A 22,679-nucleotide genomic window follows, 5' to 3' on the forward strand; every position below is an offset into this window, starting at 1 on the left:
TCCAGCATTTGTACCCTGGCTTGTCCTTGTATTTGCAGTATGGTGGCAATAACGTGTTGTTTGGAAGATCCTTTTATTTTTACCTAAATTCTAAATTTTTTAAGAGAATGTTTGTCCCTACAGTGACTCCCAACAGTGTGGGAAATCTGTAGCAGAGTGCAAAGGCAATCCACTGAAGGCAGGGAAATGCACATACCGCCTGTGTTATAAAAGGGTTCTGTTGCAAAGCGCTATCTCACCTAAGGATGTTAAATATGAATAATATACTAGTCAAGTAGTTGATGGAATTTCAATTGACTACTTGACAGGCACGTCCACATTCCTCCTTTGAAATGTACAAGAGCCCCAATGGGAACTCTTGTGCATTTCAGAGTTGGAGCTCCTCATGCAGCCTGGGCCAGCAGGAAGTCTTGCTGGGTTCCATGCCTTTGAAATGAACAAGAGCCCAGGGGCATTTCAAAGCAGAAGTGCCTGTGTGAGCCTGGAGTCAGCAGGAGTTCCCATTGGCCCCGGGGTTAGGGGCAGATATAGGGCAGGGCGAGCTGGGTGGCCCAGGCCCCATGCTTCAAGAAGCCCCGTGCATGTGCTGTGGCAAAGGGGGGGGGGCACGAAATTGGACTGTCCTAGGCCCCTGCCTGGGCTGCACAGGAGTCTGGAGCTGTCAGTCCTCAGCGGGGACTCTTGTGTATTTCAAAGTGGCACAGTGCTACATGGAGCCCAGGATCAGCTGGGGACTCTGCAGCGAATTCCAGTTCTGCAGAAATGCCACATGGAGCCCAGGATCAGCTAGAGAGTCCCCAGTTGACCCCAGGCTCCATGTGGCACTGCCACTTTGAAATGCCACAGCATTTCAGAGTGGCAGCAGTGGAACTGAGCCTGGGATCAGCTGTGTGGCATTGCCCCTTTGAAATGCTGCTATGGTGTTTCAAAGCGGCAGTGCCTCAGGGAGTCTGTACCTTGGGCTCTGTGTGGCATTGCCGCTTTGAAGTACCCCTTCCCCTCCTTTGCTGCCTCTATCTGATTGAGGCAGCAAGGGGGGGGGGGAGTGACTAGTTGTCTTGACTAGCCGATAAGTAGGTCAACTAGTCCTTAACTTCCCTAATCTCCCCAGGGTTAAGGGCACTTAGACACACGTGCTAGGCAACGCAGCGGTGCTTATGGGAGCCTGGAGGTGGTACAACCCGCAGCGTTTGGCGCTGGAGGTGGACGGGTGTGTGGTACAACCCGCCCGGATCCCTGACCCGGGGGAACTGGCGCAGCGCCGCCGGCCGTAGCATCTCAGCCAGCCTAGGTGGCGATGGCGAGGGCGCGCGGAAGTGGAAAGCGAACGCTGGGCGGCCCGCAGGGAGGCGGAGCTGCTGATGGGGCGGGCCCCGGCCCCAGGCTCTGGCAGGCAGCGGGCTGCAGAGAAGGCGAGAGGGAGCCAGGCGCGCAGCGGACGGAGCATGGCAGCCGCAGCCGAGGCGCACAGGGTGCTGGTGTACGGCGGCAGAGGGGCGCTGGGGGCCACGTGCGTGCAGCATTTCCGAGCCAAGCACTGGGTAACTAACCGCCGCCGGAGCGGGCTGGGCCGGCAGCCGCTGCCCGGGGAGCTAGCTCCCCACTGCCCTGTGTAGCGCAGCTCTGCACCGCTTCGGCCCAGCGGCCAGGGCTCGCCCCGGCGCTGTGACATTGGATTGCAGAGCTCCGAGAAACTAGGAGCGAGACGGTAAATCTCTCGCGCAGATGCTCGGCCGTCTCCTCTCCTCTGCTGGCGAGGGAGAGCGTTTGAAGCCTTCCTTGCCGCTAATCCCCACGGCGAAGGGAGGCTTCCTCCCCCGAGGAGTAAAACGCGCCTGCTGCCTCCCTTGCAAATCAAGAGCCTTGGTTTCGTACCGCGCTGTGCAGCGGGCAAAGTACAGACACTGTATTCCCCCGCCCGCCGTAAATACTCTTTAAAATCTCTCATTGACTGCAACGTTGTTGTTGTGTATTTTAAAAGCAAAATGTGTTTGCTGATCTTGTTATCTATCAGTGGGTTGCCAGCATTGACCTCGCAGAAAATGAAGAAGCTAATGCCAATGTTGTTGTGAAAATGACCGACTCCTTCACTGAGCAAGCAGAGCAGGTGACTTTTATTCATTTTACTTTAAATGTTGTGATAAAACTTGTGGCATCAATGGCTGGGGCAGCTGTTTTGCGTTAGGTGCTAGGGCAGTTCTTTCAAGTGTTGAGAGAAGCACTAGCCTTTTAACTGTCTTAGGACTTCAATATAAAATCCTATCTACAATAGAATATAGACTAGACCAGTGGTTCCCAAACTTTTTGGCATCAAGCCCCCTTTTTGATTTTTGAGAAACTCCCCAACCTCCCTCCCCCATAGCAGCAAAACTTGTTGAACAAAGAAAAAGCTGAAAAACAAAAATAGCAGCAAAACTTGCCAGGAGAGGAGACTGGGTCACCTCGCGCCCCTCCTGGAATTTCTTCACGCTCCCCAGTTTGGGAACCCATGGACTAGACTCTCTTGCTTTGTTCCTTGCAAGCTGTTTTTCTGGTCCTACACAGGTCATCTTCAGCTTGATACCTGGCTTCTGCGCTGATATGTATTCATATTAAAAGGTCCCATTTGCTCTGAGGGCACCCTTTTATTAAAATCCATCTTTATCTTTAAAATCTGTACCTGGATAACAACAAACCATAGACTGATTCTTAAAGAATTTTACAAATCTGTCTCTTCTCCCGCCCCCCCCCCCCCCTTCCTTTGGTCAAGTTGGTTTACTTTTTGCACTTTGTGCAATGAAACTAGGATTGCCAGTTACTAGTAGGGATGTTAAATTTCCACTAGTCAGCTAATCAAGTAGTTGATGGATTTTCCATTACTACTTGATTAGTCGTGGCGGGGAGGGGCGCTCACTATCTTGACAGTCCGGGTGGGGATCTTGGTACATTTAAAAGGCTGAGGCACAGCAGTCAGACCTGGTGCTTGTGGAAACTGCTTGAGTCCCTGCTCGCACTGTTTCCCCCACTGTGCCTCTGCCTCCCCGGCTTCCTTGGTGGAGACAGTGCTGGGGGGGAAGTGACTAGTCGAGTAGTGACTCGACTCCCTGATAAGCCTAGGCTTATCAGGTAGTCAACTATCCACTTATACCCCTAGTTGCTAGTCAACTTCACTGTTTCTTCCTTGTCTGTCAGAATTCTGCAAAATTGTGAAAAGACAAATAGTTTTATCAACATTCAGTCATCAGTGAAGCAAGTTCGTCACATGGACATGTCCGTATACTCATGCAGAGTATCAGTGAAGTCAGTGGGGCTTCTGTGAACTGATGGGTCTAATTGTGCAGAGCATCTCACAGGACTGGGGCAAAAACATTTCTATGAAATTTTCTGAAACTGAAAAACTAAAACCAAACTCTCTCTTTATCTCTCACCTAATTCTGGAGCCTAAATTTCCTCACACTGTCATTTTAAAAAAAATTGTAGATGTACCTGTCTCACCTCATCTTATTTCTTTTTTTTTTTTTAGCAGTGTTCTCACTCACATTTGCAGTCAAGCTGAATTAGAGTTTTTCATTCTGAACTACAAGAAGCCATTTGTTAATGTTCTTGTTTAGACCCCCTTCATTATGAACCACAGAAGCAAGCCCAGCACTTTTCCTGAGAAGCCAGTAGAGCTGGATAGGCTAATTGAAAACAGTTTCTCTGCATGAAAATGTTTCTTGGAGACTTACTTGACAACTTATTTTAGAACTTGGTCTCCTAACTTACCACTTCTTTCTTGAGTCTTGGTCCTGAAATGTATTGTGTGCAGATAGATTGCTGTGCCTGTTCAGAGCCTCTGACAACTTGATGGGGCTGCAGATAGATGCAACAGACCACCCCCATGCACAGCTTGCAGAATCGGGGCCGAAGTGTTACTGTATTGTCAGCAAGTGAAGCTTTGTTCTTCATATATTAGCATGTTCCTCTAATTGTTAAACTGAATCATTAGGCTCAATATTACTTTTATGCATGTATAACTCAAAAGGCTTTAAAATAGATGAAGTATTTCAGATCTCAAATTCGTAATTTTTCCTGCTTTTTAAAGGTTGGTCTTTTCTTTAAACATGAAACAATTTGATTAGACCCTTAGAAACTGATCTCTCGCTAAATAATTGACACAAGTGTTCTTGGTGTAAGTTCCACAGAACTAAAATTCAGTACTAATATATATGAAGCCCTACACTTACAAGAAGAAATAAAAACAGGGTAGACTAAAAGTATAAACTCTCAAGCTTTAAGCTTATAAATGAAGGTATAAACTATGTTCTCAAGTAATAGCAAACTAAGGGCCTGATTCTGAAACTAACTGATCCTGCAAGTCTTATTCTCACATTAGTTTCGTTGACATCACCTAGCACATAGTTGGTGTTTAATCTCTTTTCAGTATTTAGCATTGTTGTATTGCTTCCAGTGGGTAGAATCATAAACTCTAATTTTAAATAGCTGTTTACATCACCATGAGTGCAACATGAGTTAAAAAATACAATGTAAAGGTAGTCTGGGTATTTTACATTTTCTTCAATGAGGTATTTTCAGAATGACTTCATAATTTCTTTGGGATATATTTCAGGTGACAGCAGATGTTGGAAAACTTCTGGGTGAACAGAAGGTGGATGCTATCCTGTGCGTAGCTGGAGGATGGGCAGGTGGTAGTGCAAAAGCTAAATGTAAGTCCTTTGTTAGTTGCATATTGGCAAACACATTAATGCAATGGGATGGAAAAGTCATGGTAAAAAGGAGATCTCTCAGATTAAAATTTTTCCTTTACTGTGATCACACAGAAAGGGAGCTCCAATTAGCTTATTGGGATATAGATCACTTGAGTGCCTTTCATAGCTTTTTCTAATTGATGTTTATATTTGATTAATAATAGTATCTTGCTCTATTATAGCATTTTTCATCAGTGTATCTCAAAGTGCTTTACAAAGGAGGTCAGTATCAGTATCCCCTTTTTACAGATGGGGGAAACTGAGGCACAGAGCAATGAAGTGGTTTGCACAAGATCACTGGTTAATTCTGGTAGAGCACTAGACTTTGGGTCTATATCTGTTAGGTCACACTACCTTCCACTGTCTTGAATGTTGGTGTATCGTTGGACTATAATGTTACATGCTGACAAGGTTTATATAAAAACTTGAGAGTTTTTTAAAATGGATTCAAGTCTTCAAATTTAACATTAAAATGTCTTGTTACTGAGCTCCTAATATTTCATAATAGCCAAAATGGAATTTTTCTAATGTAGGTTAGAATCCCCCAAATCATTAGTCTCATTTGCTATCTGGAGTATACAAAGCAGTTGATGGACCCTCTTCTCCTCACCCCATACAAATATACAAGACAACGGTGTTTCTTACTTTTAAAACCAACATAAAAAGAAGATATTCAGTGCTGCTGAATAAAAAAGTACATATTTGTGGGTTTTTGTTATAATCCAACACAATGCAGTTACAGTTTAACTACTATACATGAGGCAACAGCTTGTGACAAGTAACAAACTAATATTACTGTCAGGATGGCAAACGAATACCCTTGGAATGGGTGGTCATCTTGTCTACTTCATGCCACTAATGTGTGTATATTTGAGTTTAAGCTAGTGGGTTTTCTTATGGAAATAAACACCCTAAATGCTACAGATACAGGTATTCAATATTATGATTTGCTTAATCTTAATTTTCCTTCTCTTTATCCCCCAATAATGTGTTGCAAACACAAACCATCGCTCATTATTTTAAAATTCTATTTTCATTTTGAATTGACTGTTGGCAATACTAAAATTCTTTTAATTGACACTACATGCAGGCCAGTTCTTTGGAAATCTTGAAATTCTGAGCATGTCTTGGCAGCATTAATAGAATTTGTACCACCTGTCTGTTTTGAACAATAGTTTTATGAACAAAAGATGTTTCCCACTAATTCCTTTATGTCTTGGGAGATCTCCATCCACTAGCCTGCATAGCTTATAAGATCCAACAAGACTCAAGCCAAAGGAGAAAATGGTTTGCAGTCCAACAGTTAGTATTGTTTTCTATGAAATTCCAAGGAATAAGTAAATAGTAGTTGCAATCAAAACTAGGTTTATATAATATTACAGAGCACTATCCAAAGGTCACCATTGCAGACATAAAATATTTAAGAGCAATCTTTGCAATCACAGAAAAGAAAAATCATAGGGCACTAGATTTTGTAAGGTGGTTTCCCCATTCAAGAACTAATAGACTTAAACCTACAGTTTATGTAAGACAACACAACTTTATTTTATACAGCTTCTCTCCTACAAACTGTGTGGTCTATAGAATTAAATAATACAGTTACAGAATTAAAAGAAATAGAGAGAGAAGTTAAGAAAAATAGCCGAGGAAAAAAATTATTTTCAAAGCAGATATAAAAGTCATTCCAGAAGGTACGCACTTTAGAGAAGAAGGCTTTCTTACCATCACTGGTGAGACAAAGCAGAATGGCAGAGAGAGGAGGCTGTCGCAAGATGGACACAAGAGGAAGGGAATAAAGAGAACAACAAGCTCTTTAATGCTGATGAAAGCACATCTATTAAAGTTTTAGAAATGAGGGGAGTTCTGAACAGAATCTGGAAGCAAAAGGCAAGCTGGTAGAACTGGCTGAAGATAGGGGATGTGGTCATTCTTGTTACAGTGAAAAGTCTGGTAATACAATTGTATGTGCCATTGAACAGTGACTTGGGGAAACCAAAGAGAATGGAGATGCAATGAGCAAGGTGAGACACTGAAGGCATTGATTAAGATTTCAGCAGAAGTGGATTATATGAAGTGTTATAAGGCAGATTTGCACACTATTTGAGTCTCTATGGTGGGATTCAAGTTAGAACGAGAAGACTTTTGCATTCTGCATCATTGATCCAACTACAGGTTGAATCTCTTAGGCTATGTCTACACTACAGAGAAGATCAAAGCTGCTGCTGTCGATCTTCCAGGGTTTGAAATAATGGGTCTAGTGAAGACATGCTAATTCAAACTGAGAGGGGCGCTCTGGTCGATGCCGATAGTCCTACTTCCATGAAAGACTTCCTACAGTATGGACAGTGCCAAAAGTTGAGTTAATGAACAGGCAGTCCCCAACTTACGCAGATCTGACTTATGTCGGATCTGCACTTACGAACAGGGCTTTTCTCGCCCCAGAGCTCGCGGGCGGCGGGACCGCCCAGAGCGCAGCGGTCCCGCCACCGTGTCCTCCGGGGTGAGAAAAGCTGCTCCGGGTCTCCCTGGTGTGCTGGGGGGGACTCCCCAGCACAGCAGGGAGACCCGAGCAAAGCCACACAAGCGGCGGGACCCTGCTGCCCGTGCGGCTTTGCTCCTTTGCCCTGGAGCAAAGCCGCACAGGCAGCAGGGTCCCCGCCTCTGCGGCTTTGCTCCTGTCTCCCTGCTGTGCTGGGGGGGGGGGGGACTCCAGCACAGCAGGGAGACAGGAGCAAAGCTGCAAAGCCGCACGGACAGCGGGGTCCCGCCGCCTGTGCGGCTTTGCTCGGGTCTCCCTGCTGTGCTGAGGGGGACTCGCCCCCAGCACAGCAGGGAGACAGGAGCAAAGCCGCAGAGGCAGGGTACCCCACCGCCTGTGCGGCTTTGCTCGGGTCTCCCTGCTGTGCTGGCTTTGCTCTGGGTGTCCCTGGTCTGCTGGGGACCCCCCCATCAGACCAGGGACACCCGGAGCAAAGCCGCATAGGCGCGGGACCCCACCGCCTCTGCGGCTTTGCTCCGGATCTCCCTGGTCTGCTGCGGGGGGGGGGGGGGGGGGGGGTGCAGCTAGTGCCCCCCCCCGCCCAGCAGACCAGGCTTTTGTTGTGGATGCCTGGGGTGGAGCAGCTGTGGTACTGCCGGGTTGGTCCTGCGGGGACCTACCCAGCAGCGCCCCAGCTGCTCTGTCACAGGCTCCAGAGTCAGCTGCTGTTGAAACTGATCAGTGGCTGATTCCAGGAAGCTGGGGACAGAGCAACTCTGCCTCAGGCTTCCTGTAGTCAGCCCCCGGTCAGTTTCAGCAGCAGCGGCTGAATCTGGAGCCAGTTCCGATTTACGTACAAATTCAACTTAAGAACAAACCTATAGTCCCTATCTTGTACGTAACCCGGGGACTGCCTGTACTTCAACTTCAGCTACGCAATTAACGTAACTGAAATTGAGTATCGTAATTCTACCTTGTCCCTAGTGTAGACATATCTTTAGTTCAGCATTCCCTGGTCTGGCAACATCCGTGGTCTAGCATGATTTTAGTTGGCCACTTATTGCGGATGTGTCCAAGTTTTCCAGGGTCTCATAAAGTTTGTTTACAGCCACCAGTCCTGGCTCTTAGTGTCCTGTGCTATTATTTAGCTCTTATTTACTCCTAACTGCTTCAAAGAACCCAGTAAACAGTAATGCTGCCAGAGAACTTTGACCTCTTGTGGTTGGGCAAATCCTTTGTTTGGCTCCAGTCAGGTCCCAAAGATGCTGGACTAGAGAGGTTCAACCTGTATTTTGTTTTTCCAGCTTTATACAAAAATTCTGACCTGATGTGGAAACAGAGTGTTTGGACATCAACTATTTCCAGTCACTTAGCCACAAAACATCTGAAAGAAGGAGGCTTATTGACACTGACAGGAGCAAAAGCTGCTTTGGCTGGAACTCCAGGTAACAAACAAAATGTGGTGGTTGCTTTGACACCAACAATAATTGTTTTAATTATTCTTATTTGAAAAACAACAGTTTTGCTCTCTCAACATTTCTTCCCATATTACCCATATGGAAAACAATTGTTTGAATCCCTTGAGGAAAGTTAGGAGCTTCAGGGGGTCGCTGAGTTAGTCCGTTACAGGAAAAAAAACAACAAATAGTCTGGTAGCACTTTATAGACTAACAAAAAAAAGTTAGTTGTAAGTTGTTAGGAAAGTTGTAACTTCACAATTGACAGTCTTAAACGGATGACCAGTATAATGCAGTAAAATAAAATAAAATCTGTTGCATAAATGCTACTTGTCTGGCTTTAGTGAAATCTTTCTGTAATATATCAAGCTATCAGAAGTACCTGGGAAAATAATTAAAAAATAACACATTAAAATGTTAGGCATAACATTTAAAGAACTTGGAGAAGGTTAAGTTCCATATTTGCTTTCTTGAAAGGCAGAGTTCTTAGGTAACTAGCTTTTTTTTTTTTTTTTAAATTAGTGATAACACAGTTATTTTTATTGAGCATGATATCCTTGCTCATGTTCTGAATCCAGTCCACCTTGTTTCAGACACAGATAAGTTTGATGACCTTCAGCCTCTATCTTTATTAGTTGTTTAATATAGGTTTTGTGAAATATGCCTTGTGATCTTTGATCTTATGTCAGTTTTTCTCGCTCTTTGTAGAGAAGAAAGTCTGAAAGCAATTAAAAAAACCCAGACACTAGGGGACTGAGAGTGTGAGGTATACAGAAATTAACATTCCTTAAAGTCTGCAATATTTTTCTGAGGTTTGGATCAAGTACTTTTCATTTCAGTATCTCGTATATTAATTACTTAGATCTTTTAGCTATCTGCAATAATATTCTGATGTAACATAAGAAACTGTGAACGTTGAAATGGTGGAATAGTTTATAAAGATAAGGGGCTCAAAGGGTGCTTCTTAAAGCTATGTCTAAAAACAGAGGTAAAGGAAATTATAACTGTTACCATTATATTTCAGAAAAGTACACTGTTTTTTAGTTTGAGTTGCCTTCTATAGTCACATGGTTAAAACTGCATCTAACCTAGTCTGATAAAATTATTATCAAGTGGGAAGTGTGTTTGTTACTTTTTTTGAACTAGATTGACCATGTACTACATAAGAACGGCCGTACTGTGTCAGACCATCTAGCCCAGTATCCTGTCAGACGACACTGGCCAGCACCAGGTGCCCCAGAGAGGGTGGACTGAAGACAATATCAAGCGATTTGTCTCCTGCCATCCCTCTCCAGCCTCTGACAGACACAGGCCAAGGACACCATTTTATCCCCTGGCTAATAGCCTTTTATGGACCTAACCTCCATGAAATTCTCTAGCTTCTCTTTAAACTCTATTATAGTCCTAGCCTTCACAGCCTCCTCTGGCAAGGAGTTCCACAGGTTGACTACACGCTGTGTGAAGAAGAACTTTCTTTTATTAGTTTTAAACCTGCTCTCCATTAATTTCATTTGGTGTCCTCTAGTTTTTCTATTTACGGAACTAATAAATAACTTTTCTTTATCGGCCCTCTCCACACCACTCATGATTTTATATACCTCTATCATATCCCCCTCAGTCTCCTCTTTTCTAAACTGAAAAGTCCCAGTCGCTTTAACCTCTCCTCATATGAGACCCGTTCCAAACCCCTAATCATTTTAGTTGCCCTTTTCTGAACCCTTTCCAAGGCCAAAATATCTTTTTTGAGGTGAGGAGACCACATCTGTACACAGTATTCAAGATGTGGGCGTACCATAGTTTTATACAGGGGCAGTAAGATATTCTGGGTCTTATTTTCTATCCCTTTCCTAATAATTCCTAGCATCCTGTTTGCCTTTTTGACCGCCGCTGCACACTGCGTGGAAGTTCTCATTTTTTCTATTAAAATGCAAATAGGTGAATTCTTTAGAGTAATTCTGTGACATTTTGTTTAGGCAGAGAATCGACTTAATTTTCTTTCATGTTTTGAGCAGGATGGTTCCAATCACTGTGGATTTTTAGTACAAGCAGTGCTGTGGGAAAACACATGAATCTTATTAAATATAAGGAGGCATTGGGAAAGAATTGTTGCTCAACTAGTGCAAATATGTCTTCTGACATTTTAGGCTTGTTATTTATAATTATGGAAGTCTAGTTATTCTTTCCCCCTATTCTTGTTTTTCAGTAGAGTCTGGAAACTAATTTCCTATTTAAGTACAGTAACATTAAATGGGAATTGCCTACAGCTAACTGGAGAAAAAAAAAGAAATAGAAGGGGCACAGGGATGTATGACAAAATTATTTAGAGTCAAAAAGAGACTTCACTATATTGAAAGACTGGGACTATTTGGTATGTCTACACTTCATTCCTTTCTCGCGAGAGTTTTGCAAATGCAGACACCCGAAATTACAAATGAAGCGGGGATTTAAATATCTAAATCCCCCTTTTATTTGCAATTTTGGATGTCTGCATGAAGAATGACGTGTAGACATACCCTTTGGCTTACAAAGAAGACAGATAAGAGGTGACATAAGAGATAAAAACAACTAATAGTAAAGAGAATGTAAATTGTCCACTTCTGTTTCAGCCTTCTCCTAATATACACACATACCATTACCTAAAACCTATAGGGCAACATATTTAACATTGATCAAAAGAAATACAGATTGAAACTCTTTGGTCTGGCAACATCCATGGTCCGGCATGATTTTAGTTTGCCCGATGTCCACTTCTCATGGGTGTAGCCAAGTTTCCCGTGGGCCCATCATGTTTTTTAACAGCCACCTGTCCTGGTTCTCAGTGTTCTGTGCTGTTATTTAGCTCTGATTTACTACTATGAACCCAGTAAGCAGTGGAAGTGTTGGTAATGCTGCTAGACAATATTGACCTTGCATGGTCCAACAAAATCTCTGATTCAGCACCAGTCAGGTCCCAATAGTTCCAGACTACAGAGGTTCAACTTGTACTTTACACAGTGTATAACTAGACTGTGGAACTCATTGCTGCAAGATATAGTTGAGAAAAAGTAACAGATACTATAAGGATGGTGAAAATGTATCCACAGTTATCGTAGCTAGTATAAGACCTTTCTTTTTGGAAAGAGGAAGATTCATGCGTCAGAATTTAATTTAGTTAGTAACCAATGTGGGTTAGAAAGAAATCTGCCCATAATTAAAGTCATTACATGACTTTCCACTGTGGGATTTCTGTAACTTCCACTAAAGCATCTGGTAAAGTTTTGTGTCAGACATACCAAGACACAAGACTGGATGGACCATTGGACTTTTCTATTATGACTATATATTTACCCCAGATTCTGCTAACATTTAAGCACTAGTTTACTTTTAAGTATGTAAATTGTTTGATTGAAGTCAGTAGAACTAGTCACTAAAGTTAAGTACACACATGCACAAGTGTTTGCAAGATTATGGTCATATACAGAGCTATCTAGGATGGTGTAGAAATTGGTGAAATACGCAGATTTGATTATTCCAAAACATTTCAGAAATTTGAGTAAATTTCACTGAAGTATTCATTTAGAAAAACAAAAATATTCTGAAAAAATTGAAACATTTAATTTCAACATTTCCTAAAAAGAACATTCAGATTTTTTGAAACAGCTTTTTTTCCCCACAACATTTAATTTTGTTTTAAACATTCAAAATTTTTTAAATGGTCAAAAATTAAACAAAATGTTTTATTGAACCTGAAATAATTTCTTCAATTTTTCAAAATTGCCAATGAAGTGAAAAATCTGTTATTCTCTCATCTCTAGATCTATCTTCTATGTGTTTTTTATAAAGAGAAGTGCTCTAACAATGTGTTCAGATCTATGGCACGGAGTTTATGAAACAACTAAGCAAATAATCTTACAAAATTCCATGTTGCTAGATCAGTTGAGATCTGTAAAACAGCACAGTTCCTTTGTCCTTTTTAAAAAAATGCATATAATTTTTGCAATGTGCCGTTTGAATAATTCTGTTACCAGATTCCTGCAGCGAAAGATAAACCTGCTTTTAATCAAATAACATAGAAATTTTCACTGTTTCTTTTTATACAACACTTGTCAGTGAGAACTTCTTTTTTTTTTTTTTTTTTAATGTGCTTTGTTTCTACTTGTTAGGGATGGTTGGGTATGGCATGGCGAAAGGAGCAGTGCATCAGCTTTGTCAGAGTTTAGCTGGTGTGAATAGTGGCCTGCCATCTGGGTCTGCTGCTGTTGCTGTTCTGCCGTAAGTCGTTACGGAGCTACCTGTGCTACTGCATTGTTTAATTTTAAAGTGTAACTGCAACTAAGTGACACATGGATGGGCTTCCTTTCTTCTCTGCTACAGACAGGGGCGGCCTGTCCGTATAGGTGAACTAGGTGATCGCCTAGGGCGCCAAGTTAAATGGGGCGCCAAATGGTGGCACAATATCATTGAGGGGTTTGGAAGTGGGGGCTGATTGCATGGTTCGCCTAGGGCGCCTGTTGCTGGCAGCTAGTCTAGGGCTGCCCCTGGCTACAGATGTAATTGTTTAAAAGTTGTTGTGGTTTCTCAAAGCAGGCACGATGCAGCCCTCTTCAGTGGTCTAAATTGAACATACCTGGTATATTATAGGCACTGCCATAACAATAAATTACATATTTTTTCTTTCCTGTGCTAAGAGAAGAAATCATTGTTACAGTGATGTTAGAAAACCATGACTTAACCTTCATAGATGGTTAAGCCATGTTTAAATAGGTGTCTAAAAGTGACACATTAGACATATGGAATTGTTATAGTTCAGGTGGAAAAAGAAAAAAAATAGCAGGAAGTCATATGTAGCTGAAAATGATTTTGAATGTTTGCATTCACTATTCCTTAATTTTGTTTGGGCAAAGTTAGCTGATGTCTGTCAAATTTTACATCTGAATGCCAAGTGGTATTTAGTGCCAAGAGGAAAATATGTCTTGCCAAACTTTTACCTTTAAGATTTTTTTCCATAGAAATGAAGCCTTTACTGTAGTGAATAATATTCAATCTCTTCTTTGTAGAGTGACTGGAGTAGCTAAAGTAATTGCCCTGAAGACTTGTGAATACAAAAGCTTTAGTTTCTCTTTTCCTTGCTACAAGGCTACTATCTGCCTGCATTGGCAGAGGTGTGGCTGACTGGCCTAATAGATATGGAAAAGATCTAACTTCTGTGATTGCCTTCAGAAACCTAGCTAAGGGTTTGAGTATTTCCTTTTCAGGTCCAAGTCAAACACAGTCTTTAAAGATTGTCAGTACTCAGAAGTATAGAAAATGCTGTCTGAACTCATTTCATTGCGTCTCCCCTTGTTTTGTCCAAGTTCCTCCAGTACACTTCTTTTTGGGCAGGGAATGAGAACATACAGGATATCTGAATAATTATCACCTGCCTCTGCAGAGTACCACAACAGGCAGATACCAAGTTCACACTGATTTCTTGGCTACCAACCATTCCAAAATTGCTTAGATGCCTTGAAAGATTTTCTTCTGGTATCCATTTTTAAGAGCGTTATAAGCGTGGGATATTCAGCAACATACCAGTGATGTAGGCATTTCCCCTCACCTTACAAATATCATCATACTAAATTATATAGATTTAAAAACTTAAGACTGATCATTACATGCTGTTAGAGTCATGCAGCTTTCAAGGGAAATCTATCTATCGTCTGGATTTCAGTGCCCAGTTTTGAAAACTCAGCCTATATTAAAGCAAAGAGCGGAAGAACAGATAGCTCTTATCAGAAGCATGATGTACAAATGAAAGGCTTATCTCTCTCAATTGCAGAGTTACCTTGGATACACCAATGAACAGGAAATCAATGCCTGATGCAGATTTCAGCTCCTGGACACCCCTAGAATTCCTTGCAGAGTGAGTATCTGCACAATGATGAAACAATTCTTAGCTCTCCTTTCAAAACAACTGGGTGTGTTTTTTTCCATTTTCTCCTATATGCATTCGTGGGCTTGTCACTTGTATTTGGATGTTTGTGTGTGCACCCCACTTTCTGTATCTTGAAGTTAGGTTAAGCTTATAGGGGTAGATCCTGGGCTAGTGAAAATTGGCATCACTCCATTGACTTCAGTGGCCCTGCATTAATTTACACCAGCTGAGGCTTTTAGCCCAGAGTGCTTTAAAGTCAAGCAAGCCTCATAAAACATGCAGACAATTAAGTTAAATCACAGACAGCTGTGCCAGACGTAAGCAGTCTAGTTTAAAGGTAAAGTGTAAAGAGAAACATGTCTTTGCCTTTACTGCTCCTTTTATATCATGTTAAAGTAGATATAGTTTCCCCTACTTCTGTGTGCCCACTTTCTTCCTGCAAAAGTGGTGTTGTCTGCATATTGATTCAATAATATCACTCGATCAAGTCCACACTGGCTAGAACTGTGGAGGATCTGACCTGAATGAAGCAGCGAAAAGACTCAAGCTGAGCTGCAGATCTCTTTGCTCTATACTGAGGGTTAAAGGCTTAGCATCCCCTTCTTTGCTCAGCTGAGGGGAGGGAAACCAGCAGCCCATTTGTGCTGGGTTTTTGTCATTATTCAGAACAGGTCCTTTAAAGATCTTGCCAAAGATGGCATGGCACAGAGAGAGAAGTGGGGCCCTGCTATAGAGTTTTGTATCTTTTTTTTAAAAAACAGCAGTATTTTTGTGGGGGAAAGGAGGAAAGAATGGAATCATATCCAGTTTCATACCTCATAAAGGGCATTACAAATCTCTCTAGTTTTGTAGTTCTCCCTTTAAACCTGCAGAAGCCAGAACACTTGGAAATGAGGCTGAAGCTGTGTACATCACACCATTGTTCCTACAGCCTGTCTGTATTGACTCTGTATTTCCTTGCCTTTTGGAGTGCTTTAATTGAATGTTCCATTCAGAAATGGGTTTAGGCAGAGGAGTCCTAGACAGCAGAGTGGTCCTTGAAATATGGCAGCTCAACCAGCTAACTTGACATCTGGTTGGTTTTAAAAAAAAGTAAGTACTTTCAGGTGCTTACCTGCACTCCTGAGACTTTGGCCAGATGCTTTTGTTTTACAAACACATTCCTAATTTTGTTTTTATAAACTGCTTTTCTCTTGTGAGAGATGCTCACAAACAGGAGAACTCATTCTGTGTGTGAGAATGTGTGCAGAGTGCTGCTCAAAGCACATAACTTGGGGTAGGGAACACAATCTGTTCCACTAGAGCAGTGGTCACCAACCAGTCCATCGGGATCTACTGGTAGATCTTGGAGCCTCTGATAGGTGATCTTGACTGGTTTGTCCAAGAGGCTGTCAACTGCAGCACTTCAGCTGCCCCTCACCCCACTGCTGCGCACCTCCCTTTGCCTTGGAGCTGTTTCCCTCTCCCACCCTGTATTCTGCCTCCACAGAATGGAGAGGTGAGGAGCACAACAGGATTTGGGATGGAAAGAGTTTGCTGGCTGCTTTTGAGAGTGGTGCAGGGCCAGCGCAGGAGTGAGCCTACCTTTAGTCTCACTGCACTACCACACCTGTGGTAGTCAGTGTCTAGCTGAAGCCTGCATCCTGAATCCCTGTCATGGTCATGTACTCCCTCCTGCACCCAACCCCTGCCCCAGGCTCAGCTGAAAGCCCTTCTCACACTCCAAATCCCTTAGCCCAAGGCCAAAGCCTGCACCCCAACCCTCTGCCCCTGCCTGATGAAGGGTAGGGAGAATGGAGGAGGGAGGGAGGATGGAGTGAGCAGGGACAGGGGCTTGCAGAAGGGGCACGGAGGAGGTGAGACACAGGGTATGTATACACTACCCCCCTAGTTCGAACTGGGGGGGGTAATGTAGTCATACGGAGTTGCAAATGAAGCCCGGGATTTGAATTTCCCGCGCTTCATTTGCATAAAGCCGGCCGGCGCCATTTTTAAATGCCGGCTAGGTCGGACCCCGTGCCGCGCGGCTACAGGCGGCACGGGGTCCGACCTAGCCGGCATTTAAAAATGGCACCGGCCGGCTTTATGCAAATGAAGCACGGGAAATTCAAATCCCGGGCTTCATTTGCAACTCCGTATGACTACATTACCCCCCCTAGTTTGAACTAGGGGGGTAGTGTAGACATACCCACAGGTATTTGAGTTTGGGGTAGATCCTGGATTGCACTTAAATTCAAAAAGTGATCTCATCCTTTAAAAGGTTGGAGACCACTGCACTAGAGTAATGTTAGCCATAGTGGGTAAAACAGTTTCTCCCCTGCCCCCTCTTTTTTTAGAGAGAGATTTTAAGTTGATGGTGCTGAAATTGTTTTATGATTCAGCAATGATCACACTCTGTAAGAGGCTTCTTCACACTTTCTGGTAGAGTCAAAGACTATTTCCCTATATTGTGATTTTTGAACATGTGGGGATGATAAGTCAGCCAGGACCTCCAAAATCTTGAGATGACCTTAAAAACAATGCTCTTTTTCATTTGCCTCTGGGTTGCTGAGCCTGTAGGGTGCTAAAGATTTACTTACTTAATGAAAGCTGAGATTTTCACAGGAGGAGGCTTTAAGGGAAACACCAAAGAGCACTGATGACAGAGCCTTCCTCTTGAGAACACCCCCCCTCTCCCGTAGGAATTCTCACACCATTTGATACAGGCTGAATTCTTTAGACTGGCAACCTCGGGACCTGACAGGTGCTGAATCAGAGAATTTGTCGAACCATAGAAGGTCAATATTGTAGTCATTTGGTCTCTTTACTTTTCCATCGAGGTGAATAAACCAAATAACTCTTGCAATGCTGCTTAATAATGTAAGGCTGTACTAATACATCCTGTATAAGTCTATGTTATACAATTGTACTGTATTGATACAAGGAAATAAGTAGATAAAAATCATGCTTATGCTTTAGCAACATTTCCATCACTTCCACTGCTTTCTGGTCTCTTTAGAGCTAAACAGCAGCACAGAACTCTGAGAACCAGGGCTGGTAATGGTAAATAAGCTTTACAGGACCATGGAAGACTTGGCCACAGCCATGATAAGCAGACATCTGACTAATTAAATCATGCCAAACCATGGATGTTTCAGAGTGTCAGATTAGAGTGCCAAGTATCAGAGGGGTAGCCGTGTTAGTCCGAATCCGCAAAAGCGGCAAGGAGTCCTGTGGCACCTTATAGACTAACTGAAGTGTTGGAGCATAAGCTTTCGTGGGCAAAGACCCACTTCATCAGATGCATGTAGTGGAAATTTCCAGAGGCAGGTATAAATATGCAGGCCAGGATCAGGCTGGAGATGACAAGGTGGATCCAATCAGGGAGGATGAGGCCCACTTCTAGTAGCTGATCTGGAGGTATGAATTCCAAGAGAGGAGAAGCTGCTTTTGTAGTTAGCAAGTCATTCAGTCTTTGTTTAATCCAGAGTTGATTGTGTCTAGATTAGAGTGGTGCAACCTGATTCTGGCCTGCATATTTATACCTGCCACTGGAAATTTCCACTACATGCATCTGATGAAGTGGGTCTTTGCCCACGAAAGCTTATGCTCCAGCACTTCATTCTGGGATTTATTGTGCCCCAGAATGCATTGCATTGCATCAGATTATATAACCATTCAAAATGGCTACTGCAGAGTGAGAGCATGGGGATAGAGTATGGGCCCTGAAAAAATGCCTTCATTCTCTGAATGAAATTGTGTTCCTCTGTTCCATCCTCAGCAGCTACACAAGACCTTTGCAAAATCTTCAAACTAGGGCTCAAATTGAGCATGGGCAAGAAGGTAACCCTCTGAGAGGTGAATTCAAGTTCCATTGCTCCCTTCCAAGCCCTAACGAATCATTTCCACAATTTGTGTAGTTCAGTGGAGTGATGATGGGAGAGAGTGGTTGAAAGGACAGGATGCTTAGGGAAGGGAAAAATGCTGAAAGAAAAGAGCACTAAGGAAGGATAGAGCATGAAACCAAGAAGGAAACTTGGGACAGGGAAAGGAGGACACTGGCAGTGAAGGAAAGAGGAAGGAACTGGCAGAGACTCAGTATGATAATAGGGTTAATGAACAGGAGAGGAGTGGGGGGGAGGGGGGAATAAAAATACAAAAGGAAAGAAAAAAAATATATGAGAGAGGAAAGAACAAGCAAAGACACAGCTTTGAAATGTGAACTTTATTTTAGCCATAATTTTCAGTGAAAGGATGAATCTGAAGGGGAAAAATACTTTTTTTAAAAAACATATTGGGATGCCAACAGTATTTTTTGTTTTGGGCTCCCAAGTATGGTTCTAGAACATAAGAACGGCCATACTCGTGAGACCAAAGGTCCATCTAGCCCAGTATCCTGTCTTCCAATAGTGGCCAATGCCAGATGCCTCAGAGGGAGTAAACACAACAGGTAATCATTAGTAATCCCCCCTCCGTCATCCATTTCCAACCTTCTTAAGTGTTACTTTAAAAAAAAAAATCCACTAAGAAATTGAAATGTTTTGCAAGCTTTCAGAGCTGAATCAGGGTACAATTACCTTCCACCAAAAGTTAACTTTTCTTATGTATGCACGTTAGACTTTTCAGGTACACTGCACACAGTCTGAAGATCATGGAGATAGAGCCTAACAGGATAATAGGTGCTTGGTAGACAGATGAGAGCCTGCTCTTTGCCCTGAAGAACTTACATTCTAGGCCCCAGTTGTTCAATCAGCTCTCCCTGTGCAAAGCATTATAGATTTCAGTGGGACTCTGTGAGACTGTAAGGCTCTACTCTCATGGAGACAATTGTAGGATGCATGTTTAAAAAGACAGCACATAGCGATGGAAGTGAACATCACAGGCTGACTTTAACACCCTGCCTATACACACATAATATATTATCTCTTTTTCTCTCTCTCTTGCTTTCTCTTTTTAACAGAACCTTTTATGACTGGATCACAGGCAAAAACCGGCCCAGCTCAGGCAGCCTAATCCAGGTGGTAACCACAAGAGGCAAGACAGAACTAGCAGCCGCACATCTTTGAGATTGATCAGTGTAATTGTTTGTGAAAACAGCAAAGGAGAAAATTGTAGCATCCTAGTCCAGTTTGGGTGATCTTCTGTATCCAGTGATTGTTACCTTATTTGTGAAACAAGAAGTTGAATAATATTTCTCTGTTCTTAGATGCAAACAACATTCCTCTACCAAAAGATGAGTTATCTTCTATATATACCAAGGCTATAGATTTTTAAGATCTGCAAATAACCCTCTAGAGAAAACGCAAGATAAGGATACCTCTGTTTAACACCACTATTTGCCTAAATATATTCATCAGAAATTGTGTTTAATGATATACAGGGTGAACCTCTCTCATCTGGGACTCTCTAGCCCGGCAACATCCATGGTCCAGCATGACCATGGATTTTGCTAGACCAGAGAGCCCCTGGACCAGAGAGCCTGGGGCTACAGGGCTGCTTACAGCCATGCTCTGCACCATGGGACAGAGGAACCACGGCAGTCTGGGTGCACCGGGGAATGGAACCGTGGCATCCTCGGCAGCCCTAGAGCTACAGAGCCCCAGTGGCCTGGAGCCACAAAGCACTAGAAGCCCCAGGGAGTAGAGCTCCAGTAGTCCTGGGGCATCATAGCTGTGGCAGCCACTATGGCCCCAGGGAGTGGAGCTGCAGTGTTCCCAGTGTCCCCAGGACAGTGGAGCAACAGCAGCCAGGACTGACCGGCAGACCTGAGAGGCAGCAGCCTGTGGGCAGAGGAGCTTGGCAGTGGAGAGAAGAGTCCTGCTTGGTTGCTGACAGACAGAGAGCCCAGAGTTTATCAGCAGAGGGGCAGAATTGACCTCCCCTTATCCAACAAACTCCTGCCTTTGGGACTGGTCCGGTCTCAGGGTGCTGGACCAGAGAGGTCTATCCTGTACCTACATATATAACTATCCAGTTGTATGTGAGTTGTCTTTTGGGCATTTCAGCAGTATTGTTGTGTGTTGTTTTATTATCCTAATGCTAATTTTGGTGTTGGACAGAGATATAAAACAAAATCACTGCAACTCAGTCTTGTTACCCCTTTTCCTATGAGTATCCTATACCATTTCACATTGTTCCAATTGAACCAATGGTACTGAATAAAGGTTAATTGCATATGATGGTGTTGCAAGATTAGAATCCTTAAATTGCCTTAATTCTTTTTCAAAGCATCTGTCAGCCCCATAATTATTGTAGGGTGTTGCCTATTCCAAATAACTGATATATGATATTCTACATGTGTCTTGTGTAACTCTTGCTGGCTCTTTGCACCTTCAGATAGTAAAGTGCTCTACGATATAAAAGTAGAACACACAGATTATTGTTAGTCTTATACAGGATTTTGTGCCAAATAAATAAATACATATATAGTTTTATTTGTAGGATTGGTTACTTTATAATCTAAATCTGTAGTGTAATATTTACGGGGATTTTTTCCAGTGCTTTCAAAATAACTGTTAGTTCCACAACTGAGATTATTGTACACAAACAACAGGAATACTTTACGGTCTCATGTTTTCTTAGAGCAGAGTTATGAAAATGTATATAGTTTCCTACTATAGAGAGGAAAGGAGAACCTTTTAGCATTTCTCTAACAGGGACTTGCCTTATCTCCTTTGTATCTTTTCTTTGCTATACAAAAACATTCACGGAGAAGTGTCAATGAGTGGTCTCAGATCTCTGTGTTCATGTTCAGCACTCCCTGTCTGACACAGTTCTGGGGGTAGTCTTAGAGCAACACTCAAATTCATAAGTATGAGCTAAGGCATACTGACAGGAGTTCTCCAGAGTGAGAAGATGGTTGAAAGTGTGATCAACATCAGCTAGAATACTGTAGGACATTTTGTTTAGCATACACATTCAAAAAAGCAATATTTTGCCCTCCACCTTTCTCCTAGTAGTGGCAGTGGGAGCTCTTCATTTCTATGGCATGAGCCACACCCACCTCCTCAGCTTGCGAGATCTCTTATGAGAAAACACTTTCTGTTGGGTCCCAGGGCAGAAGAGTCAGTGGGCCCCATGCACATGTAAGCCATGCCCATGTGGAAATGGTCTATCTGACATTTGGATGGTGCTGTGTCTGTGCTGGCTGCTGCCCAGTGAGCTTCTGGCTGCCCTGCTGGGTACACTCTTCTGGCATAGCTATGTCTTCTACATTCCTGGCTCGTAGGGTTGCCAACTATCTTAATTACACAAACCCAAAGTCACTTGCCACTGTCCTTCCTGAGATCACATCCCTGTCCTACTCCTTTTCTGAAACCCTGCCCCCTACTTGCTTCATCCTCGTCCCCTCTCCCCAATTCACTTTCACCAGGCTGGGGAAGGGATTTGGGGTGTAGGACACAGTGCATGTTGCAGGCCTTGGGAGGGAGTTGGATGCAGGGTGGGGGCTGTAGGCTAGGACAGGAGGTTGGGGTGCAGGAGGGATCAGGATTGGTGTTTTTCTGAAGTGGCTCCCAAAAGTGACAGGTAGCTGCTTTGGGGAGAGGGCCCTGAACGGCTGGGTGCACTGCTGCCTATAGATACTTCCTCTGCACTTCCTGGCCGATGGGAACTGCAGCATTGGTGCACAGGGTGGCCTACAGAGGGGCCACAGGGACGGTGATGACTGCTTCTGAGAGTGGTATAGGACAAAGGCAGGCAGGAAGCTCGCATTAGTCCCACTGCACAGCCACCCCTGGGACTTTTTAAATCACCTGAGCCCGTGTGAGACTGATCCTTTCCCCTCCCTCACCCGGCCTGCTGTTGGAGTTTTATGGTATTTTTCGTTCTGCCATTTAGAATCTGGACTGGAAGAAAGTGAAAAGATGAGAATGAAGAAGATGGGGACCCAAACTGAACTCGTAGATATGAACAGCTCTGAACTTTCAAAGTTTCAGATGATGGCCTGGACTTCACAACTACCTTTACCTCTAAAGCAAGCTAATTCAAAACCAGATCAGAATCTCTCTGCCTCTATCATATGCAGATTTGGATCTGAACTGTATGCTTGGGTCTAATTAATTTTAAAACATTAATCTAATTAATTGTGCCTCCAAATTTTTTTTCAAAATGCCAGAGGTGAACAGATCACAAGGCAGAGGAGC

General features: G+C 43.2%; 1 protein-coding gene across 1 annotated transcript; it reads left to right on the forward strand.

Annotated features, from left to right (window-relative positions):
* The first annotated feature begins 1,354 nt into the window (after positions 1-1,354).
* On the forward strand, positions 1,355-20,969 carry QDPR (quinoid dihydropteridine reductase). The gene is made up of 7 exons (XM_006136990.4): positions 1,355-1,541; positions 2,015-2,107; positions 4,589-4,685; positions 8,511-8,651; positions 12,806-12,914; positions 14,461-14,544; positions 19,496-20,969. The coding sequence occupies exons 1-7, from the start codon at positions 1,362-1,364 to the stop codon at positions 19,599-19,601; spliced, it is 810 nt and encodes a 269-aa protein (XP_006137052.2). The 5' UTR covers positions 1,355-1,361; the 3' UTR covers positions 19,602-20,969.
* The last annotated feature ends 1,710 nt before the right edge of the window (positions 20,970-22,679 follow it).

This window comes from Pelodiscus sinensis, chromosome 5, assembly GCF_049634645.1.
Source record: "Pelodiscus sinensis isolate JC-2024 chromosome 5, ASM4963464v1, whole genome shotgun sequence".
Taxonomy (NCBI): domain Eukaryota; kingdom Metazoa; phylum Chordata; order Testudines; family Trionychidae; genus Pelodiscus; species Pelodiscus sinensis.